This window comes from Pygocentrus nattereri, chromosome 9 (genome assembly GCF_015220715.1).
Source record: "Pygocentrus nattereri isolate fPygNat1 chromosome 9, fPygNat1.pri, whole genome shotgun sequence".
NCBI classification, from domain to species: Eukaryota; Metazoa; Chordata; class Actinopteri; order Characiformes; family Serrasalmidae; genus Pygocentrus; species Pygocentrus nattereri.
The window spans coordinates 46,402,585-46,423,261 of record NC_051219.1 but is presented as its reverse complement, the minus strand read 5'-3'; the positions used below and the strand labels follow the sequence as shown (position 1 = coordinate 46,423,261).

At 43.5% G+C, this 20,677-nt stretch overlaps 1 protein-coding gene across 3 annotated transcripts in view; it reads right to left on the bottom strand.

Moving 5' to 3' along the window:
- Positions 1-20,677, bottom strand: part of nkain4 (sodium/potassium transporting ATPase interacting 4) — a 95,062-nt gene that overhangs the window by 58,782 nt on the left and 15,603 nt on the right. For 2 of the 3 annotated variants that reach the window (XM_037541529.1, XM_037541530.1), the window contains exon 2: positions 2,812-2,949. In XM_037541529.1, coding sequence (XP_037397426.1) covers positions 2,812-2,949 — 138 coding nt within the window. Of the gene's footprint in view, positions 1-2,811; positions 2,950-17,880; positions 17,970-20,677 lie in introns of those variants that run through there. The other variant, XM_017681742.2, reaches the window with a different exon arrangement.

Genomic DNA, 20,677 nt, shown 5'->3' with positions numbered 1-20,677 from the left:
CAGGTGACATCTGCTATAATAAGCATTTATAAACAGTTACGTAGAGTTATGTCAACCTTATGTAGGTGTCATGTAGCCTTATGAATAGCACCCTACACTAAAGTGTTACCCTTGAATGTGAATCTTCACTCACCTTTTAATTTAAACCTATTAAAAACATGCTGAAACTCATTTTGGGATAAAGTGTCGACTCATTAACAGCATCCTTAATCGTCCTGTTCCTGCTCACAAACGTGGTCTTCTGAAGAAACTGTTGCAAACCTGAACATATTTTACAGAATATTTACAGAATATTTACAGAAATTACTTTCAGCTTAATTCATTTAAGTTTAGATTCACTGCATTAGGTTGAGACGCCAGTTTAAGATGCTTTGCTAATGAGCTGGACTATTATAGCTAATCAAAACTAAACACATACAAACAGACAGAATAAAACTAATTCCCTCTCCCTGCCCTAAATGTCTGAATTCTGAAAAAACCTGTGCCGTCCGATTCACCCAGATTACCCAGAGACGCTGCTTCATTTCTGGGTGAGCACGTTTAGGCTGACATCATTACTCACAGGAGTTTCTTATAAAATGCTTCTGCTCTGTGTCTCAGACTGCGATACCTAAAAATAACCCCCTCTTTCATTAAAACTAAAGCTGAAGCTGTGGAAATCCAGTAGGCTTTGGAGTGCTGTTGGAATTAGGCTTGACCCAGTAAGGAGCTGAGGTGAGCTGGACTTTAATCATTTAATTTAAGGTAATTAGGAGCAGATTCTGGAGATTAAAATGCCAAACAATGTGTTGGGAGAACCAGGATCAGTCTAGTGCTTTGGAAGGTGGTGAGTTGAGGGCTGTGCGTCTGGACCCATTAACACTGAGAGCTTCTCTTAAGCCCTCTTCCTCAAGTCCTTACATCCCCTCTCCTCAGTTAACGACCAGCAGATCTGCACACACTGAAAAGACGCTGCGCTCTAAGAAATGTTTCTAATGAGCGTCGCTCATAAAGTCTCAGGGGCGTAGTCAGCGGTCGACAAGGCCAAAGCTAAATACTGTGGACAGACCTGTGGCGGAACTGTCGGTAGCATCTTCACTGGACCCCTTACGACACCAGGGGTAAATCTCAGAGCTGGGCCTTCAGGTCAGGCCATAAATGTCAAAACTAGGCAAAAAAAACAAGGAAAACAACAACAACTATATGACACTGTAAAGTTCTGCTAGCCCCCCTATGGGACTCTGTTAGTATGTTAGGATCAACTGTGATTCCCATATATAAAATTTACGTCTGAAGCCTGTAAAAAAGAACATTCCATGTTTTATTGTAACAGACATTCACATATTTTGCCTTTATTTTACCATATTTTTTGCATAGATGTCTGTTTTCTATATCTATCAACTGACTGATCCCTATTTAGGCTAACGGACACATTATGTCTCTAGTTCAGCTCCTGAACTCAAAACCAGGAGGAGAGCTCACTTTACTGTATCTACAAAAACCACGGATAAAGTCCTGACTGGACAAATTCCCCACTGGGCATTTCGATGATATAACCCTTCTGTTTTCAACCAAAACCTAAATAGATAAGAGTATAACTACAATATTTGCAGAGCGTGAAGATTTCATTAAATAAAAATGAACTAAAAATGACAGATTATGCATTTTTTATTTCACAGAAAGCATTAGGCCTCCTCCGAAGTCCTATAGGGCCCTGAGGCTTCCCCACTGCATCTCACCGCTTCATCAATTTTACACTCACGGCTCATCGGTAGCTACGCTAATGCACTTCAATCATCAGCCTACATTAGAGCACTAATACAGCCGAGACAACAAGACAATCACTATGTGTTCTTTTAAGGTCATTTTAATAACGGGGGTCCAACATTCAGTACTGCGCAGAAGTTTCAGACAGACATGAAAATCATTTGAAACTATTTTAATAAGGCAGGAAGTGTGTTTTTGCCAACAGACTACAATAAATATAAACATAAATAAAGTAACCAGATGTTTTTAAAGTTATTAATATCTCCATCAAAAGAATTATTATTAAAATAACACAACTCTGAATCCTGACTGCTCTCTGAACTCCAGGCGCTGCATGGATTCACTAGAAGAAGAAGAAGAATAGAAGAATATACAACCATGTGTCTCTGTGTTTACACACCATGAAATTAGACCTCTGCATTTAACCCAGTGCAGTGAAACACCCACATACATGCACACTAGACAACACACACACCAGGGGGCAGTGAGCACACTTGCCCGGAGCAGTGGGCAGCCCTATCCACAGCGCCCGGGGAGCAGTTGGGGGTCAGGTGTCTTGCTCAAGGGCACTTCAGTCATGGACCGTCAGCTGAGGGGATTGAACTGCCGACCTTCTGGTCACAGGGCCTAAAGTCCATCAGCAGCACATCTGATTTACTTTAATAAAGGACTGATGAGCTGATGCAGGTGGACGATGGTAATCAGAACTACTAGGCTTCCCCAAGAGGTTTAAGCTCACACACTCACCCACATGTTTATATATATTTATTCTATTTTATTTGTATTTATTCTAATGTCAGAGAAAAAGCATTTATAATGTAAATGTAAGCACGCAATGTGATTATGTAAAGAGATTTGAATGTAAGCAGTTTTAGATCATTTCTGTTCCATTTGTCATGAAATATTCCAACAATGTAAAGGGCAGCAGGTTTTTCCAAATAATGTAAAAAAAAAAAAAAAAAAACAACAGAACTACAAAATAAAAGACTAACAAACTAAGACTAACAAAAAACTACAAAAATAAACGGTTTCGTTCTGACTGTGACGATATGTGTGGATACTCACCACCACTATGTAGCGCGGGCGGTACTGGATGGTGCCGAAAAGGCCCAGGATGACAACGATGATGTGGAAGAAGTTGGCCAAGATGGGAGCCCACTGGTAACCCAGGAAATCAAACACCTGCCTTTCAAAAGCCACCATCTAAAAAACAGAGGAAGACATATTTAGTGATTTACAGCTGAGCTCAGGATCAGAACAGGGCGGCGTCTGTTCCCAATAGTGCAGCTGAGCGCTTCTCAACAAGATGAAACGAAGGCTGCCAGGCCAAAAACCTGTTTTCAGCACCTCAGCGCTGCTGCCACGCCTGCCGCTACATGAACATCAAGCATTACAGGACTGCATTCGCATGGAGCTCGATTGGCACAGCAGCCCTTTGTACTGGAAGCGCACTGAGCCTCCCCCTCCTGTGGGATCGGGCCGAGAGGGCGGGGTAATGAGAATCGGGCCAGAGCGCGACGGCCGCGGAGAGGAGGGCGCTGGGTGACGGCTGCTGGGGGTGATGGATGAGGGAGCTGGGGGGGGGGGGGGGGGGGGGGGGGGGGGCAGACCTCCTGGCCACTATCAATGATTAATAAGTTTTACCAGTACACTGATGAAAAAGTCATCTTAACTGAGACCTGATCAAATACATCATAATGGCAGAGTCTGACCTGGTCGCCACTATTGATTATATCAGTAATCAATTCATCAACTATTTACTTCTTTATTTAATTTGAGTCTTTCAAATAGTTCAAATTGAACAACGATAATCCAGGTTTTCAGAGATTTCAGAGTCAGGCGTTGGCCAGGCCTCGAAAACATGTATTTCTTCAATCACTGGCCAGTGATTATGTTTTGTATTTATATTAGACATTTTTTCTTCGTTATCAATAAAGATTTGTTCACATTTTTATAATAATGTAAAGTTTATTGTGCGGTGTGTACAGACAATATACCAGGGCAACTACACAGAATGATCCAATCGGGCTCCTCTGTGACGCCAGAGCCCGTGACTGACCTGTCTGCCCGCCTCTACTCAGGAGGCTGACTTAACTCCCATGTTGTGATGAACTATTAAATACTAATGAACTGTCATGTTTATATTTATGTGGATAGCTGCACAGGCTGTGCCTCATATGAGATCAAACCTCTGGGCTGGACGGCTCGCGAACTTTATGCCTCTGCAGTTCACTACGATTCGCTGACTGAGAGAAAAATGGAGACATCTGTCGAGTCATTGTTTAGTAGCTGACACCGTTTGTCTGATCAGCTTCATATTTCATAAACAATCATAAATGACAAAGAATGAAGCATTAACAAATTAACACATTTTTGTTTTGCTCTGTTCCAAGCCAGGAATCAATCACTCAACTCAGAAAGCAGGAAACAACAGCCAGCCCACCAGCAGCGCTTTACTGGGAAAAGTACAAAGAATTTTAGGAAGAAATCATTTTAAAACACCAAGAAAGAATTTTTAAAAATCTAAACTTTATTTGTAAGCAGTCTGTAGGCTCTGATTCATATTCTATAAGAGACCACTGGTAGAATTTGACAGGGGTGGGACCTTTTAATCACCAACTCCAATAATCAATACAGATCATTAAATCGGCATTTAGAATTTATTGGTTCTTTTTCATTCCTTTTGGGACGTGTGAACATTCTTCACTCCAATCCACGCCTGAAAACCCCAGTCCTTGTTGTATTTGTGGTGCTGCACGTGGAAAATGTCGCAAAAACCAACGTTTTCTTCAATTTTACAGTGATTTTTACAGATGGATGTAAAATGGATGTTAACGCTGGAAAACCTTCACATCAAGTCCAAAGTGCTTTTTTATTGAATACTCAAGAGACAAAGAACAGAAAGAAAAGGATCCACTGTTTACTAACAGCTTCTTTAGACGGAGGAGTAACAGCCCATTCTGTTAAAAGGTTTAACGCAGACCCTCTCCGGAGCTGAATCGGTGTGAGGGGTTTCACAGCACTGCTTCAGTTTGGACCTCCAAGCATTAAGACGAGCAAAACACCAGACCATTAGAAAATACCAGTGTTTGTTTTTTAGAACTTTTATTTCTGTAAAACCTTAAAATATCTGTGGTTCTAAAAATGAAAACATCAATATTTATCAATAATTTACCAAGAATTTCCCAAAATTGCTTAATTTCTCATCATCCCAGCAATAGAATTTCATATACATCCAGGTCTATAAGTATTCAGACGTTGGCAAAGTTATTGTTAAAACTGGCTGTAATCCCAACACAAACTAAAGCTGAACACTTGCAATTTGAGTTTATATTAATTATTTAACTTCAGCTCAACTGTTCTGTGATTTACTGAGTAATCAACAGCCCTAAATAAAGTATCTGCTTAGGCTACTAGCAGTGATGTCCACAGCAGACAGTGACCAGTGACCAAGTCCATCATCTCTGACACTCCGTGTCAGGAATGTCCGTAGAGCCGCCGTAACAGCCCAGTAAAACACTTCAGTCTTTCACAGAACTGGCACAGATTAATGCGGTCAGTGCTAACAGACCCAGTCCTGCCCATTCAGCTCACTGAGCGACTCATTAAAAGAACCAGGGTGGCTGTTTGCCACATTTGGAGGACGATCTCTTCCATTTTCTGCTGTGCACCTGGCGCCTCACAACAGAGGAACTAGGCACAGATCAACACTCTGAATAAACCTGAGCCGACTGGCACGGAGCTGCTGCTCCTCAAAACACTCAGGACAGGCGGTATCACAGACCAGACACGGCGCAGTGAAGTCTGTGTTTCAGGAATTGGGCTTGATTAGACTGGGGAGTCGAAACGGTGTGACGAGGGGTTCTCCACGGAGAAATGACCTCACGTCTGCTCAGAGATATTTAGAACCGACATCTATTCAACAGCCGGTACCGTCATCCAGGACCAAACTGTGGCTGGACTGAACAGAGGAGGAAAGACAGAGTCCGAGTCTCCGAGTCTTTCATTTCAGAATGCAATGCAAAGGCAAAATCTTCAGAGCCTCAGAGCCGTTCTTCAGAGGTTTTTCTGGGTCGCCCTAAATTCCTAAATGGTATTCATGCATTAACATTTGCAGGACTGTCATCATATTTACACTACAACTTAGAATAACAACAAATCATAATTTGTACTGAGCTGTTTATGTTTAGATAATTTATTTACACTATAAATGTGAATTTCATCAAAGCGATGGATCAAAATGGCACTGGATTTATGCAATAAATTTCCCAGGATAAGGGATGCCAAGATCAAATAGATTTTACGTCCTCAAATTAGAAAAGTAATATGAAACGTACAGTTTGGAAATAAGTTTGAAGAGAAAAATGAGAAAACTGGGGACTGGAAAACTGGTGGCCTGTAAGATGAAGAGGACAGGTTAAAGGGGACGGATCCTGCTTTCTTGCCTCCATAAAACACGCTTGACCTAGAAAGACATCCAACTAGCAGGGACACCACTAGGACTAGTCTATAGTTAAGCCCGGTCTAGAAAATACACACACACACACACACACACACACACACACACACACACACACACACACACACACACACACACACACACACACACACACACACACACACACAGGCGGAAAAAGCCCAGCGAAGTCATTAGGAAGATTAATCCACACGACCCAATCAGTCACACAGCGTGACCAGCCCAACCATCACCTCAGAATGGAGCCAGGCTGATAAATAACTGGGGTGTTTTCCCTTTTAGTGCAGGAGACAGTTCCAGTTGCTCCTCTCCCGACCTCAGATCAGCAATTAATCTTAGACGTGCACCGTATTGGATTCAGGAGTTTATCATTAGCTGTTTTAGGATCAGCGGGTCCCGCTCAGCAACCGTTCTCACAAAGAAATTTCTTCTTAAAACCCACTTACGCAGTTTTAACGAAGATTCTGTCATGTTCTCTATGTGGTGTTTGTTCTTAGGTAAGAGCAGAATCTACACACACTGAAGAGCACAGAGGTGAGAACCGTTCTGCGCTTTAAGAACACGACATAAATCTGATGCAGACTTTTTCTTAGAACCTCTATCAAGATCACTTACGAACAAACTTAGAAAGATTATTGGTGAATTTATCTAATGGCCCAGGGTTTTTAGAACTCACAGTTAATCAAACCTGGACCAAGAACACAGAGCCAGCGTGGTCTAAATTAGGGCTCAACTGATTGATGAAGAATGTCACAGACAAATTAAAGGAATGGCAATAGCTTTAGTTCAACAGTGCTTTATTGACAGATATGACGGCGAATTGCCAAATATGACTAACGGTTCACAATGATCACCTTTCCTAAGCAGCTGAAACATCTCAGGCAGGCCGGTCTGGCACCCGCACTCTGATAACGCAGCCATGTTTTTGTAGAACGTGCAGAATGCTATAATAAGCATGGATATCCCTGAAAAAGACGTTGTCTAGAAGGCAGCTTATGTTACTCCACAATGTGTATTTCAGAGTTTTTTCACAGATCTGCAAAGAATCCATGCCGTGGGCACTAACGCAGCACCAGAACATGACAGATCCTGGGTTTCGATTTGTTGACCATCATTGTCGTGTTTTTCTCCGTGTAAAGTGCCGTCTTAACTTACATTGTAGATCCAGCAGGAAACCGTGAGGTATCCACCAAAGAAGCCCGGCGGTTTTTAACGCAGTGCCATTCAAAAGTCACAAGTGTTCAGTGGTGATTTTCAGCCTTACTCTTCTTACCAGAACCTTTTGATGATCAGTAAAAGGTGAAACACCTAGAATCAATGCAGTCACCCACTGAAGAACGCTGTTGTAGAGTAACTGCTGATGTATTTTGGCACGTAGGGAGCCTCGAGCCATCCTCGCTCATTGAGGACGAGGCCTTTTATATATGACAGTATCGCCTGTTTAACATGTTTCTGAACATTCACAACACTCTTAAATTGGAATGTGCTGCAGGCACCCATTTCAGAACAAGTGTATATTTACAAAATTATGTTGAACATGAATCGTTAATTATCTTTGTACTGTTTTTGTTTAAAGAGTAAAAAGCGATTTAAAAATCACTGCCTTCTGTTTGCATTTTCATTTTGCATGCTGTCCCAAATATTTCACAACTAAAAAATATTTTTACAAACCTCATAACTAAAGCTTTGTAAACATTGTAGCGGTAGGGGTGGAGCTTCCCAACATTCCTAGCGGTTTTGTTGTTGTCTGTATCAGTCTGACCGTAGCTCAACATCAATAGAAGCCACAGACATACTACTATAAAGGAGGCCAAACACTCATGGACCCCATTCACACCCCATTCTCGAGCATTAGGATAATACCTGGATGAGGCCACATAAAAATGCGAATGTAAACACCCGAAACAGATATAAATCCCATCACTCAGACCACTTCAGGAGGTGGTCTGAGAATTATAAGAGCCACAGCGTAAATGCATCCATCTCTCCAAGACATAGTCCACAACCAAAACCACTCCCACTACAACCAAAACCCCTCCCCTTGCAGTACTTCACCGGGAACGTGATCCATGTCTGCGAGGAGGAAACACACCAGAGAAAACAGCTTGACAGTAATAATGACAGACACTACTGTACAGAACAAACTGCAGATGAAGAGGCTGACTGGATAAACAACTGGTAACTAGTTGCCACGTAATGAGCAGATTTACATATTCTGTCCCACACAGTGATCGGATTATAGTCCGACTAACTGGAGATGCATCTGACCACGAAGCGTAAATGCATGTGGCTGAAATCTTATCAGGATACAATTCAGACACCAGTCAGATGAAGTGACCAGATGTAAACAGGGTGGTATATATATATATATATATATATATATATATATATATATATATATATATATATATAGAGAGAGAGAGAGATAAATAATCTAGTTAAGATAAACAATGAGAGTAACGTGCAATACAAAAATACAAAGTAATTGCATGAATACTTTGCAGGAGACAACACAGTGGTGTCTGTCCCTCCAGTGACTAAAATTCCCATATGGAATAGATTCCATAGTCCTACTGTGTTACTCATACTTACTAACCACTACAGAAGGTAGCTCAACCATCATGTTCTGCTTAACACGCCTGTGTTTAGCATGGAGCTCCAGTGCCCACATGCACTTAGACGGCGGGAGGAACTATCAGATACCGTCCACAAGTCGACCGCTGACGGACGATAGTGCTTAGACTCTAATGGCCCTCTTACTGAAGCTAGAAAAAATCAGATATGCCATAATAACATGTAATGGGAGAACACTCGCCAGCGTACAGTAACTGATCCACAGTTCAACATCATTCCACAGCCAAAGGCAGCTCAGGGAAAAGCTCTCATCTGAAACTGGACCTGGGCCAAAGCTGTAGGAATTTGACAGGTGCTAGGATTCAACACAGCGTTAGCATGGGAGGCTGATTTATATGAGCCAGAGGGAAGAGGGAGGTCAGGGCATGAGGACTCAGGGCAGGGGTTAAGAGGTGAAGGTGTGTGTGTGGTTCTCCACTGTTTAAATGGCTTTGCTGGAGAGGCTGGAAAACACAGGCCTACAGATTTATCACCTGCTAATAGAGACGTGGGGCTGTAGCCAAACGGTGAGGAGCTCTGGCTGCACAGCTGGGCCTGGCGAACTGAGTGCTGGAGGGAAAGATGATCTCTTTATTTCAACCTGGGTCCTTCTGTAACTCCATCTCCATCTCTGCTCTCTGTTTTTACACGTCGTCTTTGCCTTTCATACGTCTTTCCTTCAAGTAATGAAAATTTTCAATGCACTTTTTACCCGAGAACAAAGGTTTTCCTCCCAAACTCCACCCAGTCTAGTATTAAAGAGAACTTGCCAGAACTAACAAGCAATTTACTGAGAAATTGATCTTGAAGTGATGCAGACAGATTATGGACCCAGACGCGATGCAGAATTATGCAGATGTGTTTGGAGTGCATGTGTCTTTCAAGAGCGCCCTGGGCTGGTTACGTAAGGAAACAAGGCTGCGCTCAAAATATCAGAGCAGCAGTGCATTACAGCGTAAACTCATCATAAATATTTATGGCTGATTCGGATGCCCTGACCGTGAAATCAGCCAGTCTGTATTAGCCAAAGTGACAATAACAGGCAATGAAACAGTGATGCTGTTAATCTGCTCTTTAAACTGGTCGTAAAGAAAGTCTGCGGTGTGGGTCCACCTCTTTTATTGCAAACACTACAGGCTGTCGTCTCGACATCCTGTTCACACAGCGAAATACTTCCAAGCAGCTGGCATTTGGAGCACAACCTGAACAAATTTCATCGATTTTGGAGCCCATGGCATTTAATTATCAACAGAGAGAGAATCCAGTCGTGCTTCAGGTCCTGTCCAGAGCTTTCTGTTTATTCTGGAAAACATTTGTTTTAGTCTCTACTGCTCACGAAAACAGCGTTCGTTTGATCACTTATAATGGAGGCTCCTGAAAACAGAGATTCTCAGCATTTTCATACAGACAGGCTTTTTGAAAATGCTGACATCAGGCTGTCAGAGCAGGTCTGCAATTAACGGTGAACACAAGCACTAAACTCACCTTATTGATTCTAAAGATATTTGACTTGATGTGACTTGTTAACCCAGGTTCTAGGTTGCGCTGCTCGCTCCGACTGCACTCTTCACTGCTTGTTCACTCCTCCTGCACTATTCAATGCTTGTTCACTCCTCCTGCACTCTTCACTGCTTGTTCACACCTCCTGCACTATTCAATGCTTGTTCACTCCTCCTGCACTCTTCACTGCTTGTTCACACCTCCTGCACTATTCAATGCTTGTTCACTCCTCCTGCACTATTCACTGCTTGTTCACTCCTCCTGCACTGTTCACTGCTTGTTCACTCCTCCTGCACTGTTCAATGCTTGTTCACTCCTCCTGCACTATTCAATGCTTGTTCACTCCTGCACTATTCAATGCTTGTTCACTCCTCCTGCACTCTTCACTGCTTGTTCACACCTCCTGCACTATTCAATGCTTGTTCACTCCTCCTGCACTATTCACTGCTTGTTCACTCCTCCTGCACTGTTCACTGCTTGTTCACTCCTCCTGCACTATTCAATGCTTGTTCACTCCTCCTGCACTATTCAATGCTTGTTCACTCCTGCACTGTTCACTGCTTGTTCACTCCTCCTGCACTGTTCAATGCTTGTTCACTCCTCCTGCACTGTTCAATGCTTGTTCACTCCTCCTGCACTGTTCACTGCTTGTTCACTCCTCCTGCACTGTTCACTCCTCCTGCACTGTTCACTGCTTGTTCACTCCTCCTGCACTGTTCACTGCTTGTTCACTCCTCCTGCACTATTCACTGCTTGTTCACTCCTCCTGCACTGTTCACCACTTGTTCACTCCTCCTGCACTCTTCAATGCTTGTTCACTCCTCCTGCACTCTTCAATGCTTGTTCACTCCTCCTGCACTCTTCACTGCTTGTTCACTCCTCCTGCACTCTTCACTGCTTGTTCACTCCTCCTGCACTCTTCACTGCTTGTTCACTCCTCCTGCACTATTCAATGCTTGTTCACTCCTCCTGCACTGTTCAATGCTTGTTCACTCCTCCTGCACTGTTCACTGCTTGTTCACTCCTCCTGCACTGTTCAATGCTTGTTCACTCCTCCTGCACTGTTCAATGCTTGTTCACTCCTCCTGCACTGTTCACTGCTTGTTCACTCCTCCTGCACTATTCACTGCTTGTTCACTCCTCCTGCACTCTTCACTGCTTGTTCACTCCTCCTGCACTCTTCAATGCTTGTTCACTCCTCCTGCACTCTTCAATGCTTGTTCACTCCTCCTGCACTGTTCACTGCTTGTTCACTCCTCCTGCACTGTTCACTGCTTGTTCACTCCTCCTGCACTGTTCAATGCTTGTTCACTCCTCCTGCACTGTTCAATGCTTGTTCACTCCTCCTGCACTGTTCACTGCTTGTTCACTCCTCCTGCACTATTCACTGCTTGTTCACTCCTCCTGCACTGTTCACCGCTTGTTCACTCCTCCCGCACTGTTCACCGCTCGTTCACTCCTCCTGCACTGTTCACTGCTTGTTCACTCCTGCACTGTTACTGCATCATTAAGCAGCTGCCGTTTTCCTGCCTGAGTGCACTAAGATAGAGGTGCCAATGCTTGGAGATAAAAACAATGTTATACACTTTACATGCATCAGGAGCTGTAAATGCTAAAGACTCAAAGCTTCTCTTTCTCTCTCTCTCTGTCTCTCTCTCTGTCTCTCTCTCTGTCTCTCTCTCTGTCTCTCTCTCTGTCTCTCTCTCTGTCTCTGTCTCTGTCTCTGTCTCTGTCTCTGTCTCTGTCTCTCTCTGTCTCTCTCTCTCTCTGTCTCTCTCTCTCTCTGTCTCTCTCTCTCTCTCTCTGTCTCTCTCTCTCTCTCTCTGTCTCTCTCTCTCTGTCTCTCTCTCTCTAACATACGCACCACGCCCTCACACCTAAGGGACTCATTAACACATGCAGAAATAGCTGAATGCTTTTAGACGCTGGAGACTGATAGATTGATGGTTCCGGGCAGAGTAGTTCTATCTGCAGATGATCAAATTCACTCCCGCTCCTAAATCAGCCACTTCCCCCAGATTAGCCCCCACTGGTCCGTGAAACTACTTTGTTAATGCACCTTTTTGCTCCTGATTGATTGCCATCAAAAGACCGATCGTTGGTTCTCCCCTCATCATTCTAAGTGCCGACTCTTCTCCAGCTGCTGATGATCGTCTCATAGGAAGACACAGAGCGCTACGGCAGTGATTTCCACTGAAGAGCAGAGCTTCAGAGGGAAAACCAACAAGTATTAGAGGAGAAACCTAAATTCTATCTGCTGCATCTGTAGCCTATTAGTCCACAGGGTTAGGGCATTTCTTTGTTCTTAGCAAAAGAACAGAACTGGTTTCAAAAACACACTTATGGTAAAAACTATGATAGAAATAGTCGCTTCGCTACTATTATACTGTGCGTGTTTGGAATCAGTAGGTTTTCTGTTGTTTTACAAGCAAATCAACTCTAATGCTAATCAGCCAGCGCTCCTTTAAATGGTGCCTGTATTGCTGATCACAGTTTTATATGCATGTTTGTTCAAAACTATCCAGACACCCCTTCTAATAAGTTGGTTCTCAAACCAGTCCTGAGGGACCCCCAGAGAGTCCACAGAGAGCACAGAGACAGAGCATAAATGTGGACGGTCTGGGTCGGAACCACCAGGCTAGGAGTATGACGACCCACCATTGGGCCATGTAGCAGTGGAAAAGAACTCACTAACGAATACCTTTGAGATGAGTTGGAGCAGCGTTTTTCATCCAGCATTTCCACCTGACCTCACTAATGCTGTTGTGGCTAAATGCAATCAAACCCTCACAGCAATGTTACAACATTTAGTGTAAAGCCTTTGCAGAAGAGTAGATGCTTTCATCACAGAAAAGGGTGAGACTCCCCATTAAAAGGTGCATGAGTCAAAACTGAAGATGCTCAAACCTCCAGCAGCGAAACTGACTGTCACGATTGGCCCCTCCCAGTCCTCCATGTGCTTTTGTTTTGGTCTTGTCCAATTTCTTTTGCCTGTACTGCTCGTTTCTTGACTCCGCCCCTCCAGGTTTATCACCTGTGTCATATTAACCCTCGTTGTCTCTGTATTTAAGCCCTGTGTTTTTCCCTAGTTGTTTGCTGGTCTTTGTTTGTAGTGTATTCCTTGTATTGTTTGGTCTTTGTATTGTATCGTTTGGTGTTTGTTCTTCTGACCACCGTTGTTTGTTTATCCTGTGTTCATTTTGTTTATGTCTGTCTCTCCATCTATCCGTGTTGGCTCTCTTACCCTGGACCGTTTTGACCCTGATGCTGGATTTGCCCTTAATAAATCTCACTTCTCTCAGCATGTGCGTCCGCCTCATCATCACTCCACAGCGTTACACTGATGAACTACAACAACACTGGAATGATTTTTTTACCCTCTGGATCTGCCCGTCATTCCCGCCCATCAAGCACCCCCATAAAATCAGCGGTGACCACCATAATCATTTAGCTGGCCAGCATAATCAGCATTATCATGACTTCACTTTCTAGCAGTGAGGCTGTTTATTGAGGACACTGCCTTTTCATGTTATTTAGTGTAGATTATAAATTATAGCATTACGCTTACGCTACTTTAGAAGAGACCAAAATACTCAACATTGCATCAAATTCTCACGTCTCTGGTCTGGTGGGTCTATGAACACGTGCCTTTTGGGTTATAATGAATCACAGCAGTAGAATCTGCTGCGCCAGGTCGCCAACCAAATTCCACCCAGTCTTCTAGCCATGCAGGCAGAGAACGGGGCCCAGTAATGTGGTGCAGGGAGGGTAGTTAATGATACAGCATCACAGCATAAACACAGACAAGCCCTGCGATCCGCCCAGCAGGCTTCCAAATGGGGTTTCTCAGGCATGGACACTGACGCTGATCCGACTGCTTAAACTATCGTTTCAGAAATTATGCCCTGCACGCTTTCCAGGTAATTTGTACTAGTGATGAAAGAAAAAAAAATAGGACAATACACCTTTAATGCCCTTGATTACAGAAGAAATGTTGGATGAGCGAGTCTTTACAAAGTTCTAGACATGTAGGGCCAATTTCCCAGACTTGGATTAAGGCTAATCCTAGACTGAAAGAATTTTTATGGGTGATTCATTGACACTTCAGTTGAATCTAAGACTTTCCTGAATGCATGTCCAGGAAAACATCCCATAGTCTAAGTACTCAACTCTGTCTCTGAGTAGTTATGCTGACTGAAGAAACACACAACACAAAATTCTGAAAGTCCTCATAAGGAAAACATTGTCCCTGCATATTATCTAGTTTTACAAAATACAGAAAAAGCCCAAAGATTTCCTTTCAGGCTTTGTGGCCAAGGCTAGGCTTTTGTGTGAGCATAGCAGTATTTAGGTAGGAACAGAGGTCAGTAGAAACCCTGAGAAGTGTACCTACTAAAATGGCCAATGAGTGTTGATTCAACTGTCTACATGGGGACAGTGAACACGGAACAAAGAGGCGACCCCAGAGGAGAGCCAGCCAGAGCTGGACACGACTAAACTGGGGGAAAAGCCGAGTAAAAACCCAAAACATGACCCATGAGTGCAGATTTGAGGTATTACCTAATAAACTGCCAGCTTGGTATCGGTGTGTATGTATCGCAGTGAAGCTCTTAGTGTCGCTCATTTACCTCTTTACCTCCATCTGCTTCCTCCCATTTCCTGCCTTTCTAACATGTGATCTGATGAGTTCTCTTATCAGCATCTGACCTACAGCACTAAAACACTGACCAACACACCCACCTCCCCATCACAGCTCTCTCACTGACTCACAGATGGGTGAGGTTTCCTGGTCATGACCCACAGATACATTCATCCATCTCTCCATCCCTCCCTCCATCCTTCCCGTCACCCACATCTCCAGCGATGGGTCAAGCCCTCTGCACCACGCAACTTCTTTCCATCCTGTCCTCACTGATAAAGAGGTCACTCTGTTTTCTGCTCCTGATAGCTACACTGTTCTAACCCCCCCCCCCCCCCCCACACTCACACTCACACAGACTCACAGACACACACACACACACACACACACACGGACTCACACAGACACACACGGACTCACACGGACTCACACGGACACGCATTCACACAGACACACATTCTCACACACACACAGACTCACACAGACACACATGGACTCACACAGACACACAGACACACACATACATTCACACACACATTCACACACACATTCACACAGACAGACACACATTCACACAGACACACATTCACACAGACACACACACACGTATACACATACACACACACACACAGACTCAGACACACATGTATACACACACACAGACTCACACAGACACACATATATATACACACACACACACAAAGACAGACACACACACCCAAAGACACAGGATCCTAGCTTTCACTGTATCATTTATTTTCCATGACCTTCCATCAGCCTCTTTCCCACCTCTCTCTTTCTCTCCGTCTCTTCCTCTCTCCCGCTCTCTGTCTCTCGCTCTCCCTCTCTGTCTCTCGCTCTCCCTCTCTGTCTCTCGCTCTCCCTCTCTGTATCTCTGTCTCTGCCTCTCTCTCGCTCTCTCTCTCTCTGTTGCTCTCTCACTCTCTCTCTCCATCTCTGTCTCTCTCTTTGTCTCTGTCTCCCTCTCTCTTTGTCTGTCTCCGTCTCTCTCTTTGTCTCTGTCTCCGTCTCTCTCTTTGTCTCTGTCTCCGTCTCTCTCTCGCTCTCCCTTTCGCTCTCTGTTGCTCTCTCGCTCTCGCTCTGTCTCCATCACACTCTCGCTCTCCCAGTCTCTCTCCCTCTCCCTGTCCCTCTGTCTCTCTCCCTCTGTCTCTCTCCCTCTGTCTCTCTCCCTCTGTCTCTCTCCCTCTGTCTCGCTTTGAGTGAAACATTGTCTCAAATCCAGTGGAAAAGTTAATCAGACTGTTATGCTGGATTTTTCTGTGAGCTGCTTTGTGACACACCTGTTATAAAAAGCGCTACATATATAAACTTGGACTTCCAGCATCGGTCCGTGTTTTAGTGAATGAAGACAGTAACACCCTGTTAAAATAAGCAGGTTTCTGTCTGTGGGGGCTACTACTTTACACTTTGGCAGAGATTTTAAAGGATTAGCAGCTTTTCAATATTTAAAACAAACTGGTGGAATTCATCTTAATAGAACTTACAAATCAATAATATTGGCACTTATTAGATTCCTTTAACACTAACCTGGATCTTTCAATCTTTTTCTTTGTAAAATGGAAACAGGCCAGATTACAACATCAAAAGTCTACGGGGTCGTTCTGTTTACTGTATTTTCTCAAGTGCAAGTTTGGTTTGGAGGTTATGCTGCGAGTCAAACAGGCCAGAAGATGATCTGAAGCATTTCTAAGGTTGGAACTGGTGTAAAATATTGCTTTCATTAGCCTGTGAAATGAGTGATATTAAGAGCAATGTCGCTGCTGTTTATTTATACTGCACAATTAGCCATAGCAGAAAAGCACTATTAATAGCAGGTTAAGGTTTTAATTAATCACAGATTTGTTAATCCATGTTTTCAATTAAGATGTGGAATGCAATTTAAAATAAAACCTAGATTAACAAATCCGTGATTAGCTCTAAACTCTGTGTCATTCATCCCAATTCATGCCACCCTTAGTCTGGCAAAAGGTACTGCATGTTCTAACCCAACCTAAACCAGAGTAACACTGTCTTTTCAGCTTCGCTACAGTCAAACAAACATGATCTATTGATCCAGGCGGTTAGTTGGGTTACTGCTGATTTCATCACCACGCAGAGCCAGAGCTTCTGCTCATCTCTCAGTGTTCTTCTTCAGTTCTTACCATCACACTGTCAATTAGGCCATCCCTCCTCAGCTTAAAGCCCAAAGAGCGGACTCAGAAGAGAGCTGACAGAATTGGGCTGAACAAGTGAGCATGGAAATCCCTTTAAAACTTACTGTAAAGCAAAGGCAGAGCGGAATGACAAAATGAGAGCAACTCACATTCCCACTCGTCTGAAACGCAAAGAGGCAGATTTTAAGGGCTACTACAAATCCGGAAAAAAACAGGCTCTTATTCCCTCCGCAGCAAAACACTGAGGGCAGGGAAACAGCTGGTAGGTGTGCTTTTAATTAGAATTTAATGTAATGAAGTCTCAGTGGTTTCCATCATTTGCTCAAACCACTGTATTCCATCTTGGTTTGTCATACAAAGTCATTAACTGCTTCAGCCAGAGGCGTCCAGCCAGCTGATGAGGGCTATTCATTAACACGCCAAATACACTAACAGCCTGTAAAACAAGCAGACAGCAGCATCAGCGCTCGCTGTCTGGAGGAGTCCGGCTCGGTGCGCCGATGCTGGATGAGATGTTGAGTTTTTATGGAGTTACTGCTGAACAGTTTCCAGTAAACCCTGTGGAACATTCATTCGACTGCATGACCACACAGCTATTGCACAACAAATACACCATGAACTCAGAGTGTGCGGTGCACAAATCTCTCTAACACACACACACACACACACACACACACACACACACACACACACACACTTTCTTAAAGAGAGAGAGGAGATGTACTCACTGATGGTTTGGCAGAGACATTAAACTGAAGCTTATATTAACAGCTTGTACGCAGAGCGTGGAAATGCTGGCCTCACAGGACCGAGAAGGAGGAAACGGGTGAATACAGGAACTGTGACCACAGTACAGAGAGGGAGTGGCTCTTCTGAGTTCACTGAACGAGTGACCTTGAGGTCAGCAGATTGCAAGCGATGATGGTATGAAGCAGGTCACATAACTCAGCATGTTCCTCACCGTGGGCTGCTTAAGCTGACCTACGCTGACCTCTGGTCACAGACTCTTTTTGCCTCTGTAGAGAAAACATCTGGAACAGCCTCCAGTGTGTATTTTGATGGTTTACAACTTATTTATTAAAGGAATATTTTAAACAATTCAAACTTCTCAGAAATCAGCTGATCAGCCAAACATTCTGCTTCCTTAGTTTAAAACAGATTCTGTGACATCACCAAATATTATCCCGTCCTACATAAATCACACCCAGGCCTTAATTAAGGTGGAGAGACTTGTCAATGTGACTTATGACACACTGAACTGAATAAACACTGCCGTGTAGCTGAAATCACAGCAGCAAGTTCTTGTTTAAGAAACTTATTTATGAAAGTAGATTATCTGCCAGTGCAGTAAAATAATTTAAATAATTTAAATTTAGGACCTGTGGGCCGATATCTGATCTCTGTCGTAGCTGCGTTTGATATATTGTACGTTTCTGCTGATACTGATACATTAACATTTATTCAATATAGAAACTGGGACTGCCTAGAAATCTGGGCTCTACCTGGAGTAGCATTATGGAGAAACAAGCAGTTTGCAGTTAAATTCCATACATTTATTAATCGAACGTTTACTCTGTAGTAAAATAAACACGTGGAGACATTTTAGCGCAGCAGCAGAGTCGTCTGAGAATTCCGGTGTTCCAGAGAGCGAAGTACATGATGACACATCGTTACACGTTGGGATGAAATCGAGGCCAAATCTAAACATCAGTAATGATTCCAATATCAGTGTCTCAGATGTCTTATACATTATATATATATATTCCTGTCTCATATTGAGGAATACTGGATAACAGGCCCTCTACTTTTATTATAACATCATCTCAGATTTTGCCATGTCCCTTCGGGATGGGGCTGTTGGACCGTGAAGGGGCGGGGGCTGGGGGTGGGGGGGACGTAATCATGGTAATGTTCCTTTGGGACACAGTGTATCAGAAAGAGCTTATGAGGAGAGAGATCCTTTGGGGTTTTGAGGTCGAACTCATAAATGGTCTCGGAGAGGGCGACAGTGTGGACAGATGGGGGTCTGTCTCCCTCTAAGAGCCCCAGTGCTAAATCACAAGCCATAATCAATAATTCAAGCATATGGAGAGAGAGATATGGTGGCAGTTACTGCCAAATTTCTGCCAGATTGGAGAGAAATTGAGAGCGGCACAGGTAGAGGAGAGATTATCCATCATCTATTCTTTCAGACTCCTTTCCTTTCCTGGAGAGAGTATTCTTCACTTTTATTCTTCACTGTCTGTGTATTGATCAGGGAGCTGGGCGAACGATACGCCACCCTAGCATTACACAGAGGTCTACCATTTCCTTTAACCTTCCTCTCATGGCAAATTAGTCCTTAATGCCATGCTGGACCGATTCAATGATCCAAATGACCGCAGACAATCAAACTGCTCTAAGCTTGGCCAACCACAATCCATTATGGTCCATTAGGGAGTGAAAACGGTTAAAGGTCCAGGTCCTGACCCATCTAAAATCTGATGTCTGCTAATCCATGAGGGAACGTCACGGTGATGATGATTCATTCAAGAAAACAATCATCTTCCAGGACCCACACAGGTGTCCCAACCCAGCATAACACAACAGCCACACAACCCAATGGCCTCATGTAGCCTAAATATTTACAACCTTTAGAAAGCTTTGGAAAACCTTCCTCCATGGTCCACACTTGGCTTGGCTTTTCATGGTCTAATCACCGCGTTCGTGGGGGTTGAGGAATGCTGAGTAGCTGAGTTCTCCGAGTCTCTCTACGCCTCCGTCCTCTACACCCTGACCCTGAGACTACGGCTTCGGAGCAGTCGAACCTTCTGAACAACAGAAACGGTTCTAAACGTAATCAACTCTTCTGTTTGTCAACAGCCCCGTCCTCCCAGCGAGGGCTCTGGCTCAATCAGCGCAGAGCAGCCTGAGGAGAGGCCATTAAACCTCTCAGTGATGGGGCCTTTAAGAAGGACAGAAAAGGGAGAACGAGAGCCGCACTCCTCCTTTTACTCCCCTCTCGCTATGGAGTCAGACTCCTGATTACAGCAGCTGAACACAAGCATCCGCATCGCTTCACACTGACGGCGGACTCTGAAATAAGGATGTAGGCGAATATAATAAGACATCAAAAATAGAGATCACATCCGATACGCGGTTATTTTGGCACAATTTAAATTTACATTTCTGTTCAAACCTTTTAAATTCCATGTCATTTAAATAATTACTGCTATTTTATTCAATAATAAATTACACAATGTAAAATAAAGTATTAAAAGACAGACTCTGATATTTGAAGTTTGTGGGAACACCAAAATATTGCTAAGACAAAAACATGCTGATCAATTTGTAAGATCTATTTGTAAGAAAACGGAAGTAATTCTAGGTTTATTAATAATTCATTTTTCATGCTGTACGGCTTATCATGGAATCATTTACAGCTCTGTTAATCTGGATGCACATTCAGACAAATCACTTGCAAGTTTTATAGAAGTCACAAGAGCAATTAACTTAAGCGCACATATTCCTAAAAACCTGGGTTTA